This window comes from Ostrea edulis, chromosome 10 (genome assembly GCF_947568905.1).
Source record: "Ostrea edulis chromosome 10, xbOstEdul1.1, whole genome shotgun sequence".
Classification (NCBI taxonomy): domain Eukaryota; kingdom Metazoa; phylum Mollusca; class Bivalvia; order Ostreida; family Ostreidae; genus Ostrea; species Ostrea edulis.
In genome coordinates this window covers 40,578,049-40,603,983 of record NC_079173.1, presented here as the reverse complement: position 1 = coordinate 40,603,983, position 25,935 = coordinate 40,578,049, and the positions used below count along the sequence as shown (strand labels likewise).

Genomic DNA, 25,935 nt, shown 5'->3' with positions numbered 1-25,935 from the left:
AAGGATCAGAGCTATTAGAAACATGAGGACAAACTGCATCTTTATGGACTTAATCACGCTTAACTATGAGAACAAAACGTATTCTCCTGTGTGGTTTGTAATTCCTTATACGAATGAAAATCAAATGAAAAAGTTTCAACTTGTTAATCAAAATTAATGGAGTTTTATTAAAACAACTACTTGCATTTTAAATTTTAAAAAAATCTTACCGTATGTTAGTGGGCAAGACTGCTGGGTGCTGCTCTCATGTTTTGGGACACGATGGGATACGACACCAGAGGGGCTGAAGGGGGGCCCTGTAAATTCTGGGGTATACTCTGCGTCATGGAGACAGCGGGTTGAAGTGTCTGTTGCATAGAACCCGAAGTCAAGGAAACATTCTGTGGAAGAGAGACCGGAACTATATTTCCTGGGTTTATTGTCACGGAAGGGTTAAGGGTTGCCCCTGCCAACCCCCCAGCGTTTTGCTGACCTAGTTCTCTCGCCAGATGCTGCTGCAAAGCATGCTGGGATGCCAGTTCACTATTAAGCGCAATTTGCTGTGCGAGGCTGCTAACAGCTAGCTGATTAAGAGGTTGCGCCGGTGAAGCGGTTGCACCGATGCCAGCGGTTAGTTGCTGGCTCACCGGTACGCCCGCCGGATTTAGGGACTGTACAGCAGTGGTCCGACTGACGCGGTACCTCGCGTTTTGTTCCAGGAGCACTTCGTTTGTGGCAGTAAGATCCGCCACCTGTTTTTTAAGTTCTTCCACTTTCCGTCTTAACATTAAATTTTCTTCTTCCAGGAGCTGGTAACTAAATGGACGGCTTGACGAATACCTGCCTTCAAATCCCCCGAACCCATCAAACTCACGTTCCGATCTCCTTCGCTTCACTCCACCCGGGGTGTGCCCATACTCAAATGCTTCAAAAGTATTGAAGTCATCTTCATACGGGTCGTACATTTGATTATTGTTATTATTTCTGTGATCGGATTTCCGCAGTTCAAAATCGTATTCTCCTCCCGTTACGTGTCGGAATTTACATTTAGCACCCCGTTTACAATTGCCTTTTAAATAGTCTTTGCAGATTGGGATTTCTCCCCGTAAAAACGGAACATCCACATTAGGAGTTACACCGAGTCCTAAAGCGGCGGCCTGTTGAAGCCGCACCGGAAGTTGCCCAGTCTGCTTGTAATGCTCTTCCTCTTCACGTGTACAATGCAAGAATTTACAGTTTCCCCTCCTGCACCCTGTGTTTTGAAAATCATGACAAAATGTTATTTGTTGTCTACCTAGATCTCGCGCTTCGTCAGTATTTGGATGTCGGTATTTGCATCGCTTGCCCCGCTTACAAACATTTCGCAGGTAATCGCGGCAAATGTCATCATCTTTTCCATTCTGCTTTGGAGCTAAGCTCTCCTCGCTGGATGTATCACTATTTTCAGACATAGTTTTATACTTGTGTATAATCGTACGTTATTATGAGTTTTTTTGTCTATGAAATTGAGAGAGTTACAACATTTCACAAAGGAGCACACATGCAGCTAATATTGCCAGTTGAACACAGACGCTTCATAGACTGATAATATAATAATCCAAAGCACGTCACTGATTGGCCAGTCTCCAAAATGGGCTCACCATTTGACAGCTAGTGGCCATAATCTGTAAAATAAAACAAAAGTAGACAGTGATAACTTTTCTAAACCCCTCCTTGAGGAGTTAAATACGCTACAGTTTTGGAAACATTCGCCGCCGATTTTGTCTCTTTTGTTTTGGCTTTGATGGGTAAAGATAGCGAGTCAATAATACACGAGATCTGCAATAAAAATACCACATTAGGAAAGATCCCGGATTAGACAAGAACTGGTAGATGAGCCGTGGATTTATCAAATGGAGTTTGTCCAAGCTAAATCATATAATCTGGAAAAAAAAATATGATTATATTATGATTATAAGGGAATTACATACCCGTTGATTAATTAACTCTCATATTACATGACTCATTTTCTTTTTCGAACACTCGCTGCTATTGAACAAAAGTGTCGCCATATTATATTCTGTAACATTGAGCTCAAATAGCGAAAGCATCGAGATGAATCAAAGCGTGTATTGATTTTATAATCAAGCTAAAATGAGAGGAAAATGGGACTAATTAAACATGACACAAAACCAAGGAGCATTGACTGGGACGTGGATTTCCAGGTTTTCCCCTCTTTCTTTGAGGGCATTTCCTCTTTCTTTGAGGACACTAAACGAATACAAAGTCAAATTCAGAGTTATCCCCCTTTCCATTTTTACCCTTTTTGACTTCTTGTTGATAAGCTTTGATCAAACGCTACAAACAAAGTGTGCGTGAAAGGTGCATTATATATATATATATACCTGCATTGGGAAAAAAGATTGATTTTCATCTATAGTATGGAATAAAAAGCCTAATCTTGCCAAGTCTGGATTTTTATTACCAATAGCAAAATAGTGACATTTCTAGAAATCTTGATTGGATATGTCTCGGTCATAAATAACACCAAATCTGTGATTCTCATGCCAAATACTTATTGTAAAGTCGGATGTCATTAGATATCCTTAAACATGAAAATGTGAAGATAACGAACAGTGATCAATCCCATAACCCCCATAAAGAATACAAAATTAAGAGTAGGGCAAACATGGAACCCTGGACACACGAGAGGTGGGCCCAAGTAATCGAACAGAAGTTGAATTTTGTATGCGGAATAGAGCAAAGCACAAAACGAAAACAATTTCAGAACAGCGTGTAACCATGATATCCATACGCTATCAAATACAGGCATTATTCATTGCTTCGTTAATTATGCTACAAAGTTAAATCGTAAACCAAATGAATATGTATACGCCAATCAAACAACACAAAATGTATGAAAGACGGCGTCTACCCAAATGCAAATCCGAAGGAAAAAGAATACCCCACAAAAATCGCTCAATCATTTCCCCACATTTTAAAACTCTTGATACAAATCGCTCTCTCATTAGCCTGTACAATTACCGAGACGTAATTGACGAGTGTTTGTTGAACTGAATTGGTCGATTGAGGAATTTACGGATTATCCATTTCCATCTGTCAGGCTAGTAACAGTGTGATAAATTTGTCACTGTTTCCTGTACCTAAGAGGGCTACGACATTTTGTTTTAGCTTTCCCTTTCAGTGGACTAACTGTTACTGGCATTTTCAATCAACTGTTTCTCTTTTGCATATCCACTTTCATCCTAATCTTCGTCTGAAATATTCAGTTATAGAAGAAAACTATTCATGAATGCTGAAGTGCTCCAAGAAAAATGCTCTTAAGAGTTATATCCCCTTACTCAGAATGGAATTGATAAGTTTCAGATCGGACGTCTTTCACTGAAAAGCTTGACGATTTAACGCAACAGGGTCAATTTGTTAGGTAAAGAAACACATCATTCTTAAATCTCACATATTACCTGGTAAGAAATAGACTTCATAATCCAAATGTTTTAATTAAGAAAATTGCAATTCAGCCGGGCAAATTCACGCACTGATTAAAAAGGACCACGTCATAAACATTATGTATAGATTCCCCCATTCAAACCGCGCAATCCCTTCGCTTCCAATAGAAAAATACCGACAACATTAAGATACGATCAATCAGATATCAAAGAATTCCAATACATTAATTGGTTTCACAATCGCCAATTTACATGCGCCTCACCAATGGAAATGTCAACACACGTGATAAAACAAAATGAGATCCGAAATTGAAAGACCAGTATGCGGAGCATCGGGCATTATCTTCAGCTAGTTTAAACGAAATACCCTTTCTCATCCATACACATCAAGACAATGCTCTCATTAATGAGTCGCAAAAACTAACGGCAATCCAATTTATAACTAACTGAGAATCACTTCTTATTGTATCCAATTCCTAGATAATGGAAATACATACTCTTGTTTGGAGATACCACAGTTCCTGGGTCCTAGCAAACTGTTAAATAAAAACATTTCTTATAACTGCAAAGCTTAGCATCAACAACAAAAAAATAATCCGAACACCTTGAAACAGCAAATGGCCGGCGTTCGCAGAAGTAAGAACTTGGGAAGAAAGAGCGGTATTCGTTTGTGATGACTTTACCATAGCAGGGTTATGACAGCCTCGTTCCTTTTGTTTTCGGTTACTTTAATCACTACGGTGCCAGAGAGAACATTTCAAAACATGGAGGCATTTTTTTGGATACGCTGTCTTGAGCTCTGTACCGACTCGCTTCTCCTCGACAGCAGTCTTTGGAAAAAAACAACACAAGAAGCCGGTTAGACGGTATCGGGAAGATAGCGTTCTCTTTGTTTGAATATTAATTATGTTTTTAACGTCGATAGCGATTAAACCTTGGAGGCTTTTAAGAGTAGGGTTATTTTACACTTCCAGAAACAGATGTTTACACTCATGAGGCTGGGAATTAAATTAGTTTTGTCTTTGGCGTGAAAAGAAAACTTTGTCTGTTGTTACGTGGGGTTGGGGTTTTTTTGGTTGTATATTTAAGAGATCTTCTATTATCAACATAAACATCGAAATATGTGAAGAATTTTTCAGCCACCACGGAGAAACTTAGCGCGGCCCTCCGGGAGCGATGCAACGCATGTGTGCAATGCATGCATTCATACGACTAGAAAACAATTGACAATTAGTCATTTCTTATACAATTCACCATGTGAAAATAAATCCAACCAACATGTTTAAACATTTAAAATCAAAACCTACTAATTCAAGGCAACTCTAGGCATGTATACAAGTCCATGAATTGTGTACGCAAAGATTTTCAGCAAATGATTTTAGAATCAGGAATGTCACCCATAGAATATTAAGGGCCAATAACTCCTCGCCATGTACTTTTAAATGTACTACTTAAAGAGTACAAGTCCATCAGTACGACTGGGTAACTTCTGTATAGCGCATTACACCAACACAGTTTTAGTTTCTATGACACTTCATCACAAGATGACGATTTAAATGCTTTGTGATTTTGTGTGTGGATTTTTTGTTGTTGTATTTATGGGTTTGCTTGTCTATTAATGTAGCCAAGTGGATAAAGGAACTGCATATCTGAGTTCAAATCCACCCGAGTGTTTTGTTCAAATTCATGGAAATAAATTTCTGAAAATCATTTTGTAATCAAAATTTACTGATTTCCTTGCTTTTTAAACGTGTATTTATATCATAATAATTGAATCATTTCGATCTGATTTGAGAAACTCTTTCAAGATATAATGAGCCACTTCAAGACACCTTTTTTAATTACTATAATGCTACAAATATAATACAATTTTTTTTAGAAATCCATTTACTTCTCATATTGCACCTTCTGTACATACCATCCACACTATCTCAGACTATCGTGGTCACGTCCTCACAATACTATTGAATCATGCATTTAGAAGAAACTGCACACTCCCCAGTGCCCTTGATTGGTGAATAAACGTTTCATATAGCTAATACAAAATGCCGTTGTCGGGAGTTTTGTTATCGTTTTTTTCGGGAGCGTGAACGTTAACCGAGATGTACATGTGAACTGACAGACAACCATGACATCAGCGCTAAAGCTCTAATTCCGAGTAACTTTACATTGTTTCTTTTCCATAGTTACACTAGTCAACTGTCAGAAGAAGGCTGTAGAAGCCTGCAGTCATTCATACCCCAAGAGCATTACCCCAGTTTCCGTCACTGTAGATAAATACTACAGCGTCCCTAACCGTCTGTTGAACTTGCTCCTTCGGTTTCCTCGGACGTTATGCTGCCTCTCCTCTTTGTATCTTACTTGCTCCTTTGGTTTTCCTCGGACGTTATGTTGTTATTCCTCATTGTATCTTACATGTAAGAAAATTATCGAAAGTGAGTATAAGTGTGAAGTTCGCTGATACATACATGTACATATCCCTACAGACGCGATGAAACACGTTGTCGTGTGACCCCATCAAGTGAATTACCTATTCATGAAGGTCAAAGAGGACTCCCTTGGCAAAAAAAAAATTCTCCTAGAAACATCAAAATCTGACGGGGAAATAATAAACTTAACACCTAGACCGACTATTAGATCTAACGAATTAACGCCCGTTTCCAATATTTATTAACTAAACGGTAGATATTTCAAACAACCGACACGATAAATGAGTTCTCCTTCTATCATATAAATACTTCACTTCCTTTTAAAATATACAGCTGTCAAGTCAATTTTGTAGGTCATATGTTGAACACGAGCTGCAGTTTAACTGGATGTTAAAACGACTATAAACACATTTTAATTTAAAATTCAAGGTGCTCTTTCAGAAACAGGTGCTTTTTGTGTACATCGGTAAACATATCCGTGGCTCTGCAGATATTCTTCACTTCCGATCGACAGCCAGAATTTTCACATTTTATTACCGTCATCATTTGGAGCAACTGTGATATCAAATGAAAGGTGTGATCACAGATGCCAGATTATGTTCAATATTCATCTTTCCCATTATCCGATGCAGTAAAACTATCACAGAGTGGGTAGTAAAAACTACCAGGAATCAACATCGCATACGAACACTCACTTACTCAATTCTGAAATCTGCCAAAATCGAAGCCTGGTCTTTCAAAACCCATGATGCAATGTGTACACCCCAGACAAAGGTGCATTAAGATTTGGCAAAATCCTAAAACTTGCAATTACAAAGTATATTTAACCCTCTTGTATATAACACAAACGGGAATGATTTTTGATGGAACACAATATAGGTAAATTACTGTCCCACACTCGGCACCCAGCTATATGCTAAATCAATACTACAAGACGGTCCGGTCCGTTCATGTGTCAACGGCAGAAGGTCCGTGTATCAATAAAATGCCTCATACACGTTTATCTTTCTCAGATACAATAGCATGTTAAAACACTCTTCTGATAGAAATTTATACTGGATCAAAGAACAGATCAATGGAGTTAAGGAAATCAACAAAGTTTTAAAGTCAGAAAAAGCATTCGCCTATAGGGGGATCAGGGAATAAGAGATAACCTCTTTCTCTCTCTCTCTCTCTCTCTCTCTCTCTCTCTCTCTGTGTGTGTGTTTTAAAACTTTACTGTACCCATTCCAACCGTTTAACCTTTAATCTCCGATATGTCTTACATGTTTTTGTCTTCCTCCTTTAATCAGGACACAAAACTTAATCAGGTAATCCCGCTTAGAAGTCCACAAACCACATACACATCCCTGCACAGGACAATTTTACGATTCTTTACAATTTAATGAGGCAGGCTTCTTACGATCATCCAATTTAGAATCTGACAGGACCCAGTGTTTTGCATATTCTATATTGATAAAAGATCTTCATTTAAAAGTATGACCCCTTATAAGATTGTGTCTCCAGATATGTTTCCTCCGATAGTAAATCAGGACCCATTATTAGAATATCTGACAGTCTCACAACTTCAGAGCAAAAGAGTTGTACCTACACTAATCATCTATATATATCCAAACTCAATATATACCAAAAAGTTTTTAAAAAATTGACAACATTATTACAAAACTCCTGATGATCAAAATGAAAGCGCCTACGTTTTACTAGTATTGTCGAATTTTTAAAACTCTCTCTCTCTCTCTCTCTCTCTCTCTCTCTCTATATATATATATATATACATATATATATATATATATATATATATATATATTTCACTCATATAGAGATGTCATCATTGCCGGTGGAGGGTTGTAAAATTTAGGCCTTGTAGTTAATTATACAGATTGTCACAGTTTAGAGTAGAAATGTGTCTTTTTTCTTTCCCCTAACACCCCAATCCAATCACACACCTTATCATATACCCATGTCTACAATATACAGGAGACTATCTCTCGTATAAACAGTGAACGTTAGCAAGCTACATGTAACCGGCAATAGCCGTGACAATAAAAACGGAACGAAAAACACTTAATCCATTCGTGATCTTATAATATATAAGTCCTTGGTGATAGCTCAAATTATCAGTTATCTACTAAACGGCCAGTTTTTTGTTTGTTTGTTTGGGTTTTTTTTAATTAAAGGTTTATACACTAAGTCTAATTCAAAATTGTCTACAGTACCATTAAATTCAGCTACAACTGAAGGACTTGTGACGGACCAAATCGATGCAGCATTGGTTACTAGATTGCATTTTTCATGGTCAATAAATTCGCCTAGGAATGATAATAAACCACACATCTTATCTATCGGTGATGCTTTTGGTTTATCTTTCAACAATTATTGTTTTGCCTGATTGATTTTTCAATGAGACAAATTTCACAGTGTAACGACTTGCAATGAATTCTTAATACATCACTATAGTCTTGCCAACAAGCGATTTATTAGACAAATTATCACTACCATAATCAGAAAATGAAAGGTTTGCAGCAGCATAAAGAAATATTTCTTGATAAAAAATATTTTTCCCCTGCTTCAACCTTACTGCATGTTTTGTCAGTCGGACAGAAATGGAAAATTGTCGGTTTCGTTTCTCTCATTCTATAATGATATACAGCAATCGATGACTTTCTTAATTTGTCAAGTAATTTAAGCAGACTACTGAAGAATTAAATACCATCTGAAAGGAACACCCTAATTGACGAAATAACCCCTTTCTTTCACCTACCTTATAATCCAATTTCCCCCTCCATCAGAGTATGACATATTTAAATCCGGGTATTGTATGTCTGGCACCAAAGGATTTCACAGTGTAATAGAAATGATCTCCACCTTTGTATTATGTCGTGTGTGAATATCTATGTGAGCTCAAGGAAAAAACACCAGGTTTATTATTTCCGACGTCTTTGGACAATGCACCTTTCGTTGACCTTCTTGTCGTCAAAGGGTGTACGAGTGTTTTTAAAAACCCTTAACGTAAAAGCTGGGGGCCACAAGCTTATCAATAAACACAGCCAAGTAAATATTTTCAAACTTGACGTCCACTTGTTGAAGAAATGACAGGATCTGATTATTTACGGCTATGAAGAGTGACACACAGAAAGAAAGGAACACTTAACTCAAAAAATTTCACTAACAACTATCGAGTTTTAAATACCAGATTTTGTGGAAGGTATGTTCGTCCTTTCTCGATCTTATTGCAGGAAATCAATAGCCACACAGAGATTAACAGGACAACGCATGGGATAATCCGCGATGTATCAGGATTTTATCGTGGGGCAGTAACAGCCGAGGCAAGCCCCATTTAACCTTACGAAAGTCCAGGAACTCCTATAGACGTCAACAGCAAGGTATCCAGACTCCAAACACAACAATAGGAAACTTTCGTGTACATCGCAATATTACCCAGTACTGGGAGAAAAAACCCACTGCAGTCTGTTGTCTATATTAAGTTTTCAGCAATATTTCATTGCACTTAAAAGCGATGTTCATAATATTAATGAAAAATAGCGGTCTTCCTCGACTGCGGGTCCTTGTGACAGACAGGAATTTTTATAGACACGTTTTTCTCCATACCGACTGTGCGTAAATAAACACTGGGGTTTCAGTGCGCAAAAGAGAAGTCATATATAAGAGTACAGGATGCATTTAGTAAAAGGTACCATATTATTTAGTCCACATTATTATAATATTACACCCAAATCTGGTAAAATTGCTTTTAAAATGATAATAATTAACCCCCCCCCCCCCCAATGAAATGGTACAATACATATGATTACATGTTTAAGTCTCATAGTAGTTTTATAAAAATACGTCGCACCTGTCCGGAAAAAAATACAACACAGGATCATTTAAAAATATCCCGTGCAGTAGAATTACAAATAACAGCAAAGAACGATTTATTTGATACAAACATTTCTCCTTTATCCATACTAAAGGACATGCGTTTGTACATATATGAAAGAATCGATGATTTATGCTTTAAATCAATGCTGCGGTGAAAATGCTTCCATCACTGACAACATAATGAATTCAGCTTATGTCAAGTCTCAAGGCAGAAATAAGATCCTTCAGTTCTGAATACATACAAAGAAATGACAGCTATTCATGAAACCTTGTTCAGAACATACCCCAAAAGTCATCCACGATTTCAAAAGCCTCGAAATTATACGAGTACACACAATCGCATCGAGAACTAACCATCAAGCCTTGAACATTGAAAACTACATGCATACATTCTTCTCTGATCATTGTTGAAAATTAATGAAAATCTTACACAGAATGTAAAAAAACCAAGTCATTGCATAACACTCTCATAACGAAGTGTCTGTTTAGCGTTCATTCCATTCCACTGGTACAAAGGAGACATCAACTTTTTCTTAATAATTAGGTTGACAAGTATCAATATCTTTAAGAAACTAATCATTGCTAGAGTACTTTCAAGGCAGTGACACATACGAATAATCTTTCTGCAATATATTAAAATAATTAACCTTCGTGGACAGCTCTCTCTCTCTCTCTCTCTCTCTCTCTCTCTCTGCACTGCATATTTAATTCTAACTCAAGTGGAACATCTTTTTGTCACACACATAACTTCAAACACAACACTGTCTCCAGAAAAAGAAAACCATGGCCTTTTATAATAATAATAAAAACTTTCCACTAGAAGACCACGCGGTAGGCCTGACAAAGATTCTCAAATTGTTGACTGGACGCGAGATTTGGTGAATGAAAGAAATAAAAACTCAATAAATTAACGGAGATTTCCCCCTCTATCGCATAAGCAGATAATCATATAGGCAAAGCGCATTGCTTGTATAGATACAGAGCCGAAATCGAAACTACAAGATTTTAAGAAATGATTACAATATGACCGAAAATGGATGATCAATATTTTAACACGAATTGTCTCTTACCTCAGTCGTGTACAAGTCCTAAACAATCACAACCTATAAATCATTATATCCCAACTCTAAAATATCCTCCCAGGTAGCGGGTCTATTTAACAGCACAAAGACATTTTAGGAGATGTTATAGAGTCAGGAGTCCTCGTGATATCATTCTTTGAATGGGAAGAGTGCACAGAACACACGCTCTGCCGCTTACGTTCGACTACCGGCATGGATCCGCGGTCACAGAAGACATACACACACACACTCTCTGTCAGGTGCAACACACAATGCCGGAGTCATTACAGTCCATTATCACATCACGATCAATACATGCTCCTTCTTATACCGCCACTACACCTTTAAAGACTTCCCAATCCTATCGGTCTTTACTAAACACAATCTACACTAGAAATACCTAAGTGAAATTAAAAGAAAATGTGTGATCATGAAAAGGGGAAAATTCATAACTTCTATAAAGAATACAATATAGAGAGTTGGGCAAACACGGACTCCTGGATCCCAGAGGTGGGATCAGGTGTATGGGAGGAGTAAACATCCACTGTCGACCGGCCACACCCGCGCCATGAGCCGGTAGCCCTACATCTTGATCAGGTACACAGGGTAATCTATAGTCAAAATCGGAGAGTAAAGAATGGCCTTAGCTGGAATCTGATTATTATCAGGGGGAAAAAACTGACATACAGCAGCAGCAAATCCTATCGTACTAATTTACTAAAATAAGGATTTTGTTTTGTCATAAACTTAAAACTGAGACTGTTTTTACATTGATAATAGGCGAAATTCCCATTTTAAATATGCATTTTTAATGCAAGTTGAAAACTGCAGTCTATCAAATAGTGAAAATAATATGAGGGTGTAATAAAAGGTTTTATATGGAAAAATTCAGACAGAGAGGTTGACACATCCGATTTCTAGGAGCGGCATATTTTTTTCGTTCATTTAGCAGGCACGTAGAATCAGAAAGGAGAGGGGGGGGGGGGGGTCTCTGACTCGTCATGTTGCTTCCTTCTATAAATACCTTAAATCCCTGATAACACGTGTAGAAGAGAAGGCCACCATTATGAGCAAATCTGCTACAACTCAGGTTCCTAGAGTATACAATATCAGACGGTCTGTTGTGGTCGTCTAACTGAATCCGTCTACTGCTACTCTATATACCAGAAACTATTCAATATTTATCCTTTTTTATCTACCACGGAACACGCCTGTCATTTGTAACACTTCTGTTTACACTAATTATAACAACACAAATTCTCTTCGCTGTTTATCTGTGGAATGTCTGCAAGCCAAACCATTTCTACTTTTTCACTCCGCTACACATGCTAATAAAATGAGCTCAAATGAAGTGAAACTTGATGGAAAAACAAAACGAGTTTGGGAGTTGAGAATTTTTTTTTTAAATTAAAGCTTTACACAATACAGAATAATATATCAACCTTAAATTACAGCGTATCATGAAAAGGAAATTACAACGCAACCAATCAAATATTTAACACTCACAACTACTCAAATGCATTTCTACAAAATTAACCAAAAAAATTGAGAATAAAAATGAAAATAGAAATACACGCTATCATTATATTGTCAATAATGTAATCCATTTTTCAACAGAAGAAAAAATATCATGCCACGTTTACGTGCATGCAATATGGATGACCTTTCTCACAGTGCTTCAGTCGATTGGTTGGTTGGGAGTCATTTTTTTTTTGTTGGTAGTTTTGTTTTGGTTTTTGGTTTAGTTGATGCGGTGTTTTGTTTTGTTTTTTCAATTCCGTGTGGGTGTATAAAGTAACACTATTGTATCCACACAAAAATCGAACAAAACAAGGCAATCAATCCAATCTCTGATGAACTCTTTTACAACTACATGTATACATGTATTCCCATAATTTTTAAAAAAAAAACTTATTCACTCTAATTAAAAACAATATATTCCAATAAAATCAAAACATTGAATTAATTAGCGATAGCAAATAACATTCAATATGGGGGGGGGGGGGGTGCACTGATGGACAGCGTAAGTAATAATAGACATACACAATTTGAATGAAGCAAAATTATGCATACTATCAATTCAAAGTCACCAAAACGTTTCAATAAAACCTGTCATCATCTGAAGAAATCAAACATTTAATAAACTCCGATACCATGCTTGGGTTACTCCTTCTCCATTAAACATTTCAACAAAGCCATTAAAAATGTAAAGAATATATAATTTGCACTTCAATACCAATAGGCCTTCACGAGCTTCGATTAAAGCCATAACACTTAATTTGCATTGGCTTATACATCCTTTGAAAAAGAGCGATCAGATTTTTGAGCGAGATTACACAGACCCGTTGAGCGAGACAAGATTTCCTACTGCTTTTAGAATTCAACTAAAGAGGGTGAATTTACCCCAGAAATATCAAATGATGAGTACAATATGATAACGCATGGAAATCGGTTCAGTTTTCCTGAGTGAGTGATTTTATCGGGAAGTCAAATGTTCTATAACACCAGAAAAATCGACAGTTCGATGCCAGGGATTTATATGTGAAAAGAAGAGTGCGGTTAGAAATGTTTAAGTGGCCTTCGTATCACTGTTTGTACTCTCAAAATATGACTGAAAATTATTGTGGACACCCTGAAATAAACGCTAAGACGAGGTGGAGAAGACCACCAAAGAGACATCTCTAATACATATCCAACATTCTGTGAAAATAAAGTTTTAAAAACCTAACCAAGATAAAGTTAACACTTACAGATTAAGAAGTAACCCCTGTAACACTTCAGAAGAAAACAGAAAAACTGGAATTTAACCCTCATAAATGATGGAGCAGTTTTACATTTCCTGTCACCATATATCAATTTCAAGGTTTACTGAACACCATCCGAGCACCGATCGAGTAGCTTCTCTTATTTTTCTATCCAATGATAAGAAATTCAAGTACCATGAATAATAGATCGTGTCTTCCTTTATCAACACAATGTCTCTCCAAAATATGCAAATTATAATCATCTTTTAAGAAAAAAATAAGTCTGAGTGCAAAAAGATAGATTTTCTACAAGGAATGAGAGACTAAAAATGTGTGGTTGTGACGCTTACGTATAGCTGCATGATGAAACAACACGAGTTGAATTCAATCAACAGAAACATTTCAATTAGTCCATACTCACAGAGTATAGTGATTATTGAAGTTCACATTGATAGCAATCATTATTCCAAACATTATGACCTAATTAAAATACGTACACTGTAATTGTAACCCACAGTAAATGTCCCGGACGGATATCCGTTAACACTGGGTATTACACACTCATTGTATTTACTACATGTACAATAAACAGGGCATGTCTGTACGTAACTATATAACATGTAAAAGTTATATCATTTAGAAATTAAATAATACTTAGTAACTTTTAGTTTCATTTTTTTTTTCTTTTGCAATATCATCACGCACTTTTCTATAGAAGGCAGCTACAATGCGAAATTCAACTCCTCTCTATCTCTCTCTCTCTCTCTCTCTCTCTCTCCATATATATATATATATATATATATATATATATATATAAAGGACTAAAACCAACAACAATCGTCCCGAGGGTACTGAGGAAGGGACAGGTCGTCCGGAAAATTTGGCAATTCACTGTTGTTCGTGTCTTGTCAGTTTAGTGTTCTCTCTCTCTCTCTCTCTCTCTCTCTCTCTATGACTTAATCAAAATCTTTTAGTTATTGAACCTTATGACTTTTGCCTCCACTAAGACAAACACGGTGTCCTATCCATTCCGTGCAAGCACGCAAAAATATCCCCCATCTCAAAAGACAAAACTCCAAAGCTGACCACCCCTCCAGAACTTTACATAATAAAAACCACAAACAAATCCAAACCGAAAACGTGAGTGCGGGATAACATGGCATTAAAATGCGATATTTAATATTGAGTATTACATATATTGAACACATTCCTCTGGCAGAAAAGTTATTGGTAATAAGTGCACCCATAACAAAGATATGAATGACATCAAAGTTACAAGAACCAAGTAAATCTGTCAGGTGCCATGGTCAGAATCAATCACCGGACTATGTATAAGCACATAAACACCGATTTGATGAATTGATCTACACGACCAAACAATACTAAATTATCAGGACTGAAAATTTAGAAAAACGATTAATCGCAAGGCGAATGTTGAAATAAGGATCTAGTTGGAATCCCTAGGACAAGCATACAATGTATATCACTTATATTTACCTGCCCTGACTTTAGTCCAGAAATGCCATCTCGACTTATTAGACAATCCTTATACATATACCGATCTCGAGATGAATGACAATGTCCAAATGGCGGTACCATGCACTACTTATCATTTTCACAGTTCATAGGAGGTGTCTCTGATATAGTAGACGCGAGGTAACCTGGCTGCGATGGGCAAAGGTGGTCGAGTTTACCTTTTAGTAGCAGGTAACTGAATAGGTGACAAGCGTCATTTGTACATAGGAAACGACTCGTCCTAGAATTAGTCATGATATATCATTGATTATAAAACTTTTCCTAACTGTGGAGTGCTTAGCCCGGAGACAATACTGAAGGTGAAGATCTAACTCAAATATTGAGAATTCAAATGTAATTATTTTTTAATTAACAATCATTTCGTCCCTGAGGTATCTCTTTCAATATCAATTTACACATCAATGGAACAATGAAATGAGGAGAAAAAAGTTTCAAAGTTCTAAGTTTAGAAAATGAATTAAATCGGACTTTAAAATCATTGATTACAACTACTGCTCGAGCACTTCCACACTACTACTTGTGCATACAATGCAGTATCACCTAATTTACTTCCTTTAATTTGGCGATTTATTCTAAACTAGAATCAATCTGGAAGAAATACAAAATACCATACACTAAACTCCAAAAGAAAGTTCGCACGAAACGACACATCGAAAAAGTTGATCATGAAATTCGATAACTTGAAAAAAAAAAATCCAAAAAAATATATATGAAAATTAAGTCCAATAATTCATAAAACATACACATACACAATCCTAATGACAAAATATGTCTTTATCTACTTGAGCTATCTTAGCATGCCCCGTCTCAGGTGCGACGTTTCTTTTGCGTTACAGTAAATAACAATTTATCATCTCAGCTTATAAGAACCAGTGGCAGGTGGTCTAGGGATAAGGATGCTTGGAATCGGGAGACTCTGGTTCGAGTCTCGACCCCGGACGTAGCGTTAACCCTACGACAATTAACATCTGTTTAACCCTACGACAATTAACATCTGTTTAACCCTACGACAATTAACATCTGTCGTGACTATTCCTTCTCTAAGCATTCTCGCGATCGATATTGGAGGGGAAGGTAACAGGTCCTTAAAACAGAAGTCCCATGTCGCTGTAGGTGTTATCGTGATAAAGATCTAGGACCTCCACTGCTTCAGCCATCAGCCCCATGCATTGGTCATTTTTGTGTCATTTTACCTGAAGCTGGTAACGACTTTACATGATCGACAAAAATACCAATAGGACGCAAAACGAGAAACAAACCACTCCATCAACAAATCAATCAACAAACAAACAAACAAATCAATCAACAAACCACTCCATCAACAAATCAATCAATCAACAAACAAATCAATCAACAAACAAACCAATCAACGAACAAACCAATCAACAAACAAATCCATAAACAAATAAACAAATCAACAAACCAATCAACAAACAAATCATTATAAACAAAAGAAACTCAGCAACAAAGAAACTAATAAACAAACGAACCAATCACCAAAATCAATCAATCAACAAAGCAACAAACAACTTTTGAATAAAATTTGAAAATCAAACAATGACGACAATGTGGACCTGTTGTAATTACAATGAGATTCCCCATAAGGTCATCCCGTAAGTCTTTTAATTACCTACACCGTAAGCAAGCCTACAGAGGCTTTCACAACAATATTGAAATTTTCTCTCTCATCTTTATATTTCTTCCTCATCAGTAACTTCTAATTAAGTGATGGAAACAATCATCAAAGACCATTATACTTGAGTTTAGGTTAGATATTGGAAATGTGTAGCAACAACGATGAGACCACCACACTAATGACTCCCTTTAGCTTCCAACTCACATGAGAGACGTTAGAAAAGATTGACATTTTCTGCAGACCTGCAGGTATTTTTAGAGCAAATCGCTATTGGATGTATGCAGCACTTTTGTTAATACTTTCTATACCCGTCCGTCTTTATTTGTACGACAACTTTAAAACAAGATGTACTGTGAGCAATGCTCACTAAGAATACCCCCCGCTTATCCCGATCTCCCAAAGGGTGTTGTTACTAGGTATAAATTACCTCTTTCCTGAGTGTAAAAATATGGTATGCCTTTGTAGAAGAAAATGGAAGATATAGTCCGAATACAAATCCATGGTATAAAGCTATAATTTTGACCTTGAGATCAAAGGTCAAAGTCATAAAGAGGTCATGAATGTACATGACACATAGTATCATGGTAATACACCCAAGTCTTATGGTATGACTATGTCAAAACCCTATAATCAAATTTGACATTGAGGTCAAAGTTCAAGGTCATATAGAGGTCATGAAGGTACCCGACACATCGTCCCATGGTGATACACTCATGTGTCAAATATGGTATGCCTATGTCAAAGAACAAAGAAGTCATGGCCCTGACACGAATCCATTGTAAAAACCTTTAATTTTGACCTTGAGGTCAAGGTCATATGGAGTTCATGAAGGTACATGACACATCGTCTCATGGTGATACACTCTTGTGTCAAATATGGTATGCCTATGTCAAAGAACAAAGAAGTTATGGCCCGGATAGGAATTCATTGTAAAAAAAAAACACCTTTAATTTTGACATTGAGGTCAAGGGTCAAGGTCATATAGAGGTCATGAAGGTACTCGACACATCGTCTCATGGTGATCCACTTGTGTGCCAAATATGGTATGCCTAAGTCAAAGAACAAAGAAGTTACAGTATGGCCTGGACACGAATCTGCACAGACGGACGGACGGACGGTCAGACAGAGTGATTCCTATATACCCTGAACTTCGTTCGGGGGGAGGGGGGTATAAATTGATAGCGTGATGTATTTCATTATTTACTTATATTTTCAAGACTAGGTCACCATTCGCGGTAGCTCAGTGGTACAGAGTTCGGTACGTAAGCGGAAGGTCGTGAGTTCGAGCCCCACTCGTGCCATGGCCGCATCAAACCTAAGACGTAAGCATCGGTAGTGGTTGCTCCTTCGCCAAACGCTTGGCATTTAGAAGTGACAAACATGGGTCTTCGGATATGACCTTAAAAATGGAGGTCCCGTGTCACGACAGGTGTTGGCACATTAAAAAAAAACCTCACTGTTCACGTCCGTAAGCGCTAAGCAGGTCTAAATGTGTGGTATTTCACCTAAAACTGGTAAAGTCTCAATATGAGTGAAAAATTCTCGACGGGACGTAAAACTTAACCACTTAACCAAGACTAGGTCAAATATGTTAGATAAAACACAAACCGTAACAACTACATTTACCGAAAAATGAAATCATCCATACTCTAAACAACTTTCCTACACAAAACGAAAAAGATACGAAGTTGGATTTGCATTCTATAGATATATTTGTCTTGTACATTATGCAATAATGTACATATTCCACAAAACATTCAAAATCTCACACAGTAACTCGCTACAAGACTAAGGCAATAATGTATGTTCCACAAAACATTCAAAATCCCACACAGTAACTCGCTACAAGACTAAGGCAATAAATTACATGTTCCACAAAACATTCAGAATCTCACACAGTAACTCGCTACAAGACTAAGGCAACAATAGGCTGATCACTAAATTCTAGATTTACTGCAGTGAACGCCAGAATGGTATACACTTTTACAGTTATCTACATTTACCTGTTTTCACTTTCCCCTGTTTATCTACGGTGTGTCAAAATTCCAGATGTGTTATCCTTGCAGATCTAGAAAACCTGTACTGTGCAGTTGTGAGTTTATTTGTAGAATTGTATCTGGGTCGTACTTAATGTGTAGATGAAAGGTGTATAGAGAAGTCTCCCCCGGAACATTGGACAATACGTGTCAAAGGTCACACAGGGTTTATAGACAGTGGACGTGACAATTCGCTCTGTACCATTTATGAGGTGTATTTTTTTTTTTATTTCATGCTTCTCCTACATCAAAAGAAATTTTCACATCAAAACAAAATACGTCACAAAATGTATTTCTATAATACATTCTTTTAAGATTAAATAAATATTGTATATTTTTGAAGTTCAAAGACATGGCAGGATCATCCTTAACATGAATGCATTTAATTGAAATTGTTTCTAAAGGTAATATCGACAACCGAATAGACCGGGTACTGTATATCCTTCATTATATGATAAACACATTAATTACTTCCCCTAATCAGAAATTTACATGGAACTTAATTAAATATCGCTTGACATTTAAAATCTAAAGTCTAACATAATTTTGTTTTCTCTATCTTTGTTTTATTTCAAAAGCACAAACCACCATTAATAAACCTGTCTTACCTTTCCACAGGTGATTTCAGAAGTTGTGTTCAGAATGGCCAACATGATCAAGAGCCATTCCTTTTCCCCGCTGTCACATGTGACTCTAATCGATGGTAGCAATCATTACAAACATATTAAAATCACATTTGTTACAAGAATAAACCCAAACAGCCAAATTTCATGGTCAAAATCAATCACTACAGCATGTTCTTACATCGTGCACGATAATCTGATCAATCGAAGCTGACAAAACACGTGTCATAAAAACGACCCATTAAAAAACATGTTCTCATAACATATTACACAAACGAGTAAATAACGATAATAAAATAATAATACAGATATGATGCATTGCTACGAAACTACCGACATAAGGGGTGTGTGAGTTATTTTATAACTTATATCATTCTAAGGTGACGATTGTTGTTTAGTCCGTTGCTACTGTCCTATAGGAGAACCATTGGTCATTGTTCTCAGACTATGGCTTAGCTGTTTTGAACACACATTAACCTCACTGTGAAGGTTCATGCTGTCCATCCTCGTTACCTCCGAGAGACATATATTGGCAAGTTAACGAGTAACAATTGTCACCTGTGAAATAATCCTCCTGGTACAGCTATCACTTTATCAACCTATCTCTTTACGCGCGACTTTTGGTGACGTCCATATACACACGTAATTGTGTATTTTCACTTCCATTGTTTTTGCCTTGGATACTGCATATTTCAATGGATATTTTATTGAACATATATGTCCAACGGCAAACTAACAACTCAAATTTATGACAAACAGGATGACTTCTCATACCTTTGTAGAAATCTTCCATTATCACCTGCATATGGTGAAATGATGCATCTCTACAGATTCGATATCAGAGCATGATCTGCGTATGATCAGTTTCTAATTCGAGACAAGCTACTAACGAATATATGTTACAGGGGTTTTAACATTCTTGTTAAAAGTCAGCATTTGCAAATTCTCTCTCTCTCCTCTCTCTCTCTCTCTCTCTCTCTCTCCCCCCTCTCTCTCTCTCTCTCTCTCTCTCTCTCTCTCTCTTTATATATATATATATATATATATATATACCGTGTATATAATTATATATATTCGTTATAATACTCTAATTAGCAAATACAAGATATCACCAGGTTGAATGTTGTATGCCGTGTTTCATACCAACTGTTAAACCGTTCTTTGCATACTGATTTTGACTACGGATTACTCCGTTTACCTTATCAAATTATAAGGCTCATGGCAGGTGTAACCGGTCAACAGGGGACAATTACTCTTCCTGGGAACCTGATCCCAGCACTGGTGTGCCCAGGGGTCCGTCTTTGCCCTACTCTTAATTCTGTATTCTTAATAGGAATCTTTACACATTGTAATGGTAGGCATTTCCTTATGAACGCACTACAGTTGTAAACAATGCGCACATGACTACAGATAAATATAGCTAATGTATTTTAACGACAGGGAATTCTCCCAGAAATAGAAATAAAATTCATTTACACGCTTCATGAAGTATGTTAGTGTGGTGTGTCGCTGTTCATACCCCTCTTGAGTATTTTCAAAAATGAAACTTATTTCTTAAATGAGTGAAAAACTATCAAATGCAAAATAATAATTAAACAAAGAAAAAAAAAGTACACCGGAGATCAAATTATAACATCTGCAGTCTGGATCTCCGATTACGGGGGCATAAAAAACCCTTCGTGACAAACTTGTGGTAGAGTTGAGTAATATGTTAAGAAAGTTTGTAAAGTCCCTGAATTTTAGAACCTTATTACATATTTACAGACATCAAAGAATCCAAGTTGCAATTAAACTGAAAAGTTTTTTTTAATGTCCCCGTAATCGGAGATTCGGGACATAGTTTTTAGTCTGTCTTTCGTCTGTCTAAAAATAACTTTAACCTTGGCTTTCATATTTCACATGTGCATTCCTTGTGACAAGACCCTTCTATGGTACCAAAACATTTGATCTCATGACTCTCACTTTGAAGTTCGACCTATCTTTTAACAAGAAGCCCACAGGCCTCATCGGTCACCTGGGTATTAGTTTACCATTTCCTTCGTAGAATATAAATATTGGTAATTTATTGGTCACCTGAATATTAGTTTTAAGAATCACTAATCATTAAAAGGCTATGGAATCTATAAAAAAAATTCCTGCACATCAAAGCTAAATTCTAATATTCAGCAACAGCATACAACAAGACTTAATTCCACCGAAAGTGTCTAAACTGATGAAAGACTATAGTTACATGATATATAACACGATATGACTTAATTTGGACCCAACCTAGAGTCTTAACCCACAATATTGATATATCCTTTTTTGCTTTTCTTAAATACGCAATTAGTTTTTATACCGCATCAGCAATTCTTCCATACGATAAAGACACTAATCACTGCAATAACTTTGGCCCCATCCTGGAACAAAAACTCTTACTCCGCGAGATCATGACTTTTACAATTTTGGTAAAGGAAAACCTACTTCTTCTAAATATCTATTTAGCTTTAATAACAAGTCCAACTCCACCCTGGAGTCAGAACCTCTACCTCGGAGATCATGAAATTTCCAAATTTGGTAGAAGCCGCCCTGTTCTACATCACTATGCATTTAGTTTTTCTTACAGATTTACGGTTGTAGAGAAGAAAATATTTGAAAAGTTGTCAATTTTTGCTCCGTCCCTAGGGCCCAAGGCGTGCAGGAGTCCTGGAATTTACAACTAATGTCTGCTTTGTCCCAAAGATGCTTTATACCAAATTTGAAAAGAATTGAAATGGTAGTTATCAAGAAGTGAAAAATGTCCTATTGCACCACGGACAACCTATGTCCCACGGCCGCGGACTAAATTGCAATAGGTTACCTGAGTGACTCAGGTGGCCTAAAAACTTTAACCTTGACCATAATGTTTGAATGCTTTCTATGCTTTCATATAGGACTTGACAAGTGTATTCCTTGTGATAATTGCTGTCACACCGGAGCATGAGTGTTTCACAAGCACATCTAGTTATTGAGAGCAGCGCTTCACTTTAGCGCGTGTTAAATAAGTCCAATTAAACGTATTGATAATTAACTTTATCCATCCCCAAGCCCTTATCAGTCACTCTCAAGTTCAGGAGATTTTATCATAGATCTAAAAATCAAACCTGTTGATATGCATTTGAAACATGCTGAGTGCTAATAATCCTATATTTTAGAACTGACAGTCGTCAGCTTCGTCTACATATTCTTTACATTGATGTGCGATTAACGATGCCGAGACTTTTAAAATAAGGCAACATTCCAGACATATGATATCTTGTTGTTTAGCATCATTAATAGTTCTGAGCGTATGAAAACCCACTTCCACAATTAAATGAGACTTTTGCAGCTGAGGGTCGGATTACTATAAAGGAAATTGTTAGGGAGATGAACAGGGATATACATGCACGGTCAATATGTATCCATGAAACTCGCCTTCACAACATGCATCGCATTTCATGTACCAGTGCACCTCGGGCATTTTGACAAATTAGAAAAACCGCACCAAACACCTCAGACGATACAAACTTTTAAACATCGTAATATTGCTTTTGAAATTCCCTAACTTCAGCCTGAAGTCTTATAATTACATATATACTATGATGAAGAACACAAAAGCTTTTACAATATATTGAAGTTTCTCTCTCATCTTCCCATTCCTTCCTCATCAGTAACTTTTAATTAAGTGATGGAAACAACCATCAAAGGCCATTATACATAATTTGGGTTAGGTATTAATTGGCAATGCATTTCAACAAAAGATATCCATTTTGATTCCCAAGTCTTCACACAGACTTCAGAGACTCCTCAGAAAATCGACAATATCGACATTTTTTTTTTCTGCAGGCACCCAGGTATTCCGTGGAAGACCTAGGTAATGGTCTGTTAGCGATTGCGTCATCATTAATGAGCACCTGACTGCGGGTATAACAAAAAAAAAAATCCTCCTTAATTTTACTCTCTTCTGCGTTTGATTTGCTGACTTTATAGATAGAAAGCACTAAAATGGTTGGTTGTTTGTTTAACTTTTACGTCCCGTTGAGAATTTTTCACTCATATTGAGATGTCACAAGTTGTAGGTGAAGTACCACAAAGAACTGCGAACGATAGTATTGTTTCGCCGCCTGCCTTCTGGTATATTTTTTTAGTGATCATTTTCAATTTTTTTTTATGTCAATATAAATATTTATATGAAGTTTCATGAAAGTTGATTTATCTGACAAAACAAAGAGATAACTCTATAATCTGTGTTCCAATCACGTATTCACTCTAGAAATGGAAAACGGACAATATTTTAATACCCCCTCCCCCATGAAACACAGATTCCTTTTTACAGGTATTACATAAAATGTCATTTAGCAAATGTATAATAAATTACTAATGAATTCTAATTTTCATTTAAAAAATCTTAACAAAATTACAAAACTTTTTCAAAATATACAAGTTGAAAATGTAGGCGGGATCCAGAGTTAACGTGCGTTGTTCTTTAGACGTATGCTAAGAGCTTACGGTCATAGCAATAACGGTTCTTTAACGTGCCAGTGCCTGCTGCGACACGGAACTCCCGTTTTTAAGGTCATATCCGAAAGACCCGTGATTCTCACTTCTAAATGCCGAGCGTTTAGCGAAGGAGCAAGCACTACCTACGTTTACGTGTTAGTTTTGACGCGGCAATGGCACAAGCAAGGCTTGAACTCACGATCTCCCGGTTACGAAGCGAACGTTTTACTACTGAGCTACCGCGACCGGTAGCCTTAAAATCTCTTTATAAAAAACCAAAAGACTGTCAAATTTTCGACCAACGAATCGAACAATTAGACTGCCTACCTTTTGTCCTGAGGAAGGTACAGGTCGTCCCGAAAATTTGACAATCTAATCGTCCGTGTGGTTGGTCATTTTATTACTTTTCATGTTTCTTGTATTTCACTTTGTATCCACGTTATAGATCCGACATTTCTGGGTATAGGGTTTTGCTATCGTTCATTAGATCAAAAGTTCAATACATCCACTGTTGAACTACATAAATAATGTTACCAAGATTTGTTTTACCTTCAATATAACAGAAAGTTCAATATAAGCGACTTCGATATAACAGAGAGTTCAATATAAGCGACGTCAATATAACAAAGTTCAATATAAGCGACTTCAATATAAGCGACTTCGATATAACAGAAAGTTCAATATAAGCGACTTCGATATAACGGAAAGTTCAATATAAGCGACTTCGGTATAACGGAAAGTTCAATATAAGCGACTTCAATATAAGCGACTTCGATATAACAGATAGTTCAATATAAGCGACTTCAATATAACAGATAGTTCAATATAAGCGACTTCGATATAACAGATAGTTCAATATAAGCGACTTCGATATAACAGATAGTTCAATATAAGCGACTTCAATACAAGTGGAGTAGACTGTATAACCAATTTTGTTTTGCCTCCGACTAAAATGAGTTCCGTCATTGAATAAAACGCTTCATGTGATTGCTCATCTAAATTTTCTTAGACCTTTAAATAGTAAAATAGCATCCGGAAATAGTAAAATAGCATCCGGAAATAGTAAAATAGCATCCGGAACCTCTTTTTAAATTGTAGAGTTTTCATATTAAACATATCGGTCATCCACAAAACAAAACTGTCTAGTTGTCCATAGAATTTTAGGCCCAGCTTCACCTCGCCCACTATGGACTTTAAAGATATAGTAAAGGTCATTTTGTTCAAACATTTTTTTAAAGAAGCAAAATGAATCTGAATGACTTGTACAAGTCATATCCTGTAAATAATAACAATTTCATGCATTTATCTGCATTTCCTGTAAATAATAACAATTTCATGCATTTATCTGCATTTCCTGTAAATAATAACAATTTCATGCATTTATCTGTATTTTTTTTCCCAAGTTTAAAACGAATATAACCTAATATAACGTCACCTACATTTTTGCTTCCAGGACAAAAATTTTATTCAATGCAACATTTGAGGAATATGCAATGAAATAGCTTTCATTAATCTTTTTTTCATATATATATATATATATATATATATATATATATATATATATACACACACATTTGTATCTTAAATTCGAAAGGAATAAGATGATATGGGGTGAGACGAGAAAAAATTTACACATGAGCTTTACTATCTCTTTAACAGCTAGCCCAACAAATTTCTACAGCCAGTAACAAACCGAATAATTAACATTAAAAGATGACCCTCCAAGCTTTGTGCACCATGTATACCCCCCCCCCCCTCCCTCCTTTCTGTTTCAGAACACACACCCTCCACAGATATAGACAAATAAGTGTATTCAGTAGCAATATTACATATGTAAAAGGAGAGTTGGTGTGTATTCGTGGAATACACTCATACTAGTATCAGGGCTGTGACTGAATTCCTCAGAAATCAGAGGACAACTGGTCATAAAGAAGGAAAACATCTCACCCTACCTGGAAAAATATCATTTTCTGTCACTTTCGATCAAATTAACCCAGAGTACATTGAGCCAATCAGAGGATTTCCTCTGAAATGAGGAAAAACCACACCCCTGTAGTATACATATAACA

General features: G+C 36.6%; 1 protein-coding gene across 13 annotated transcripts in view; it reads right to left on the bottom strand.

Moving 5' to 3' along the window:
- LOC125666098 (zinc finger CCCH domain-containing protein 10-like) overlaps window positions 1-25,935 on the bottom strand; it is a 78,893-nt gene that overhangs the window by 13,050 nt on the left and 39,908 nt on the right. For 6 of the 13 annotated variants that reach the window (XM_056151360.1, XM_056151352.1, XM_056151364.1 and 3 more), the window contains one exon: window positions 210-1,643. In XM_056151360.1, the coding sequence (XP_056007335.1) occupies window positions 216-1,430 (1,215 nt within the window). In that variant the 5' untranslated portion in view covers window positions 1,431-1,643 and the 3' untranslated portion in view covers window positions 210-215. Of the gene's footprint in view, window positions 1-209; window positions 1,644-1,812; window positions 1,902-3,440; window positions 5,423-5,678; window positions 5,836-8,615; window positions 19,388-25,935 lie in introns of those variants that run through there. The other 7 variants (XM_056151354.1, XM_056151359.1, XM_056151355.1 and 4 more) reach the window with 7 other exon arrangements.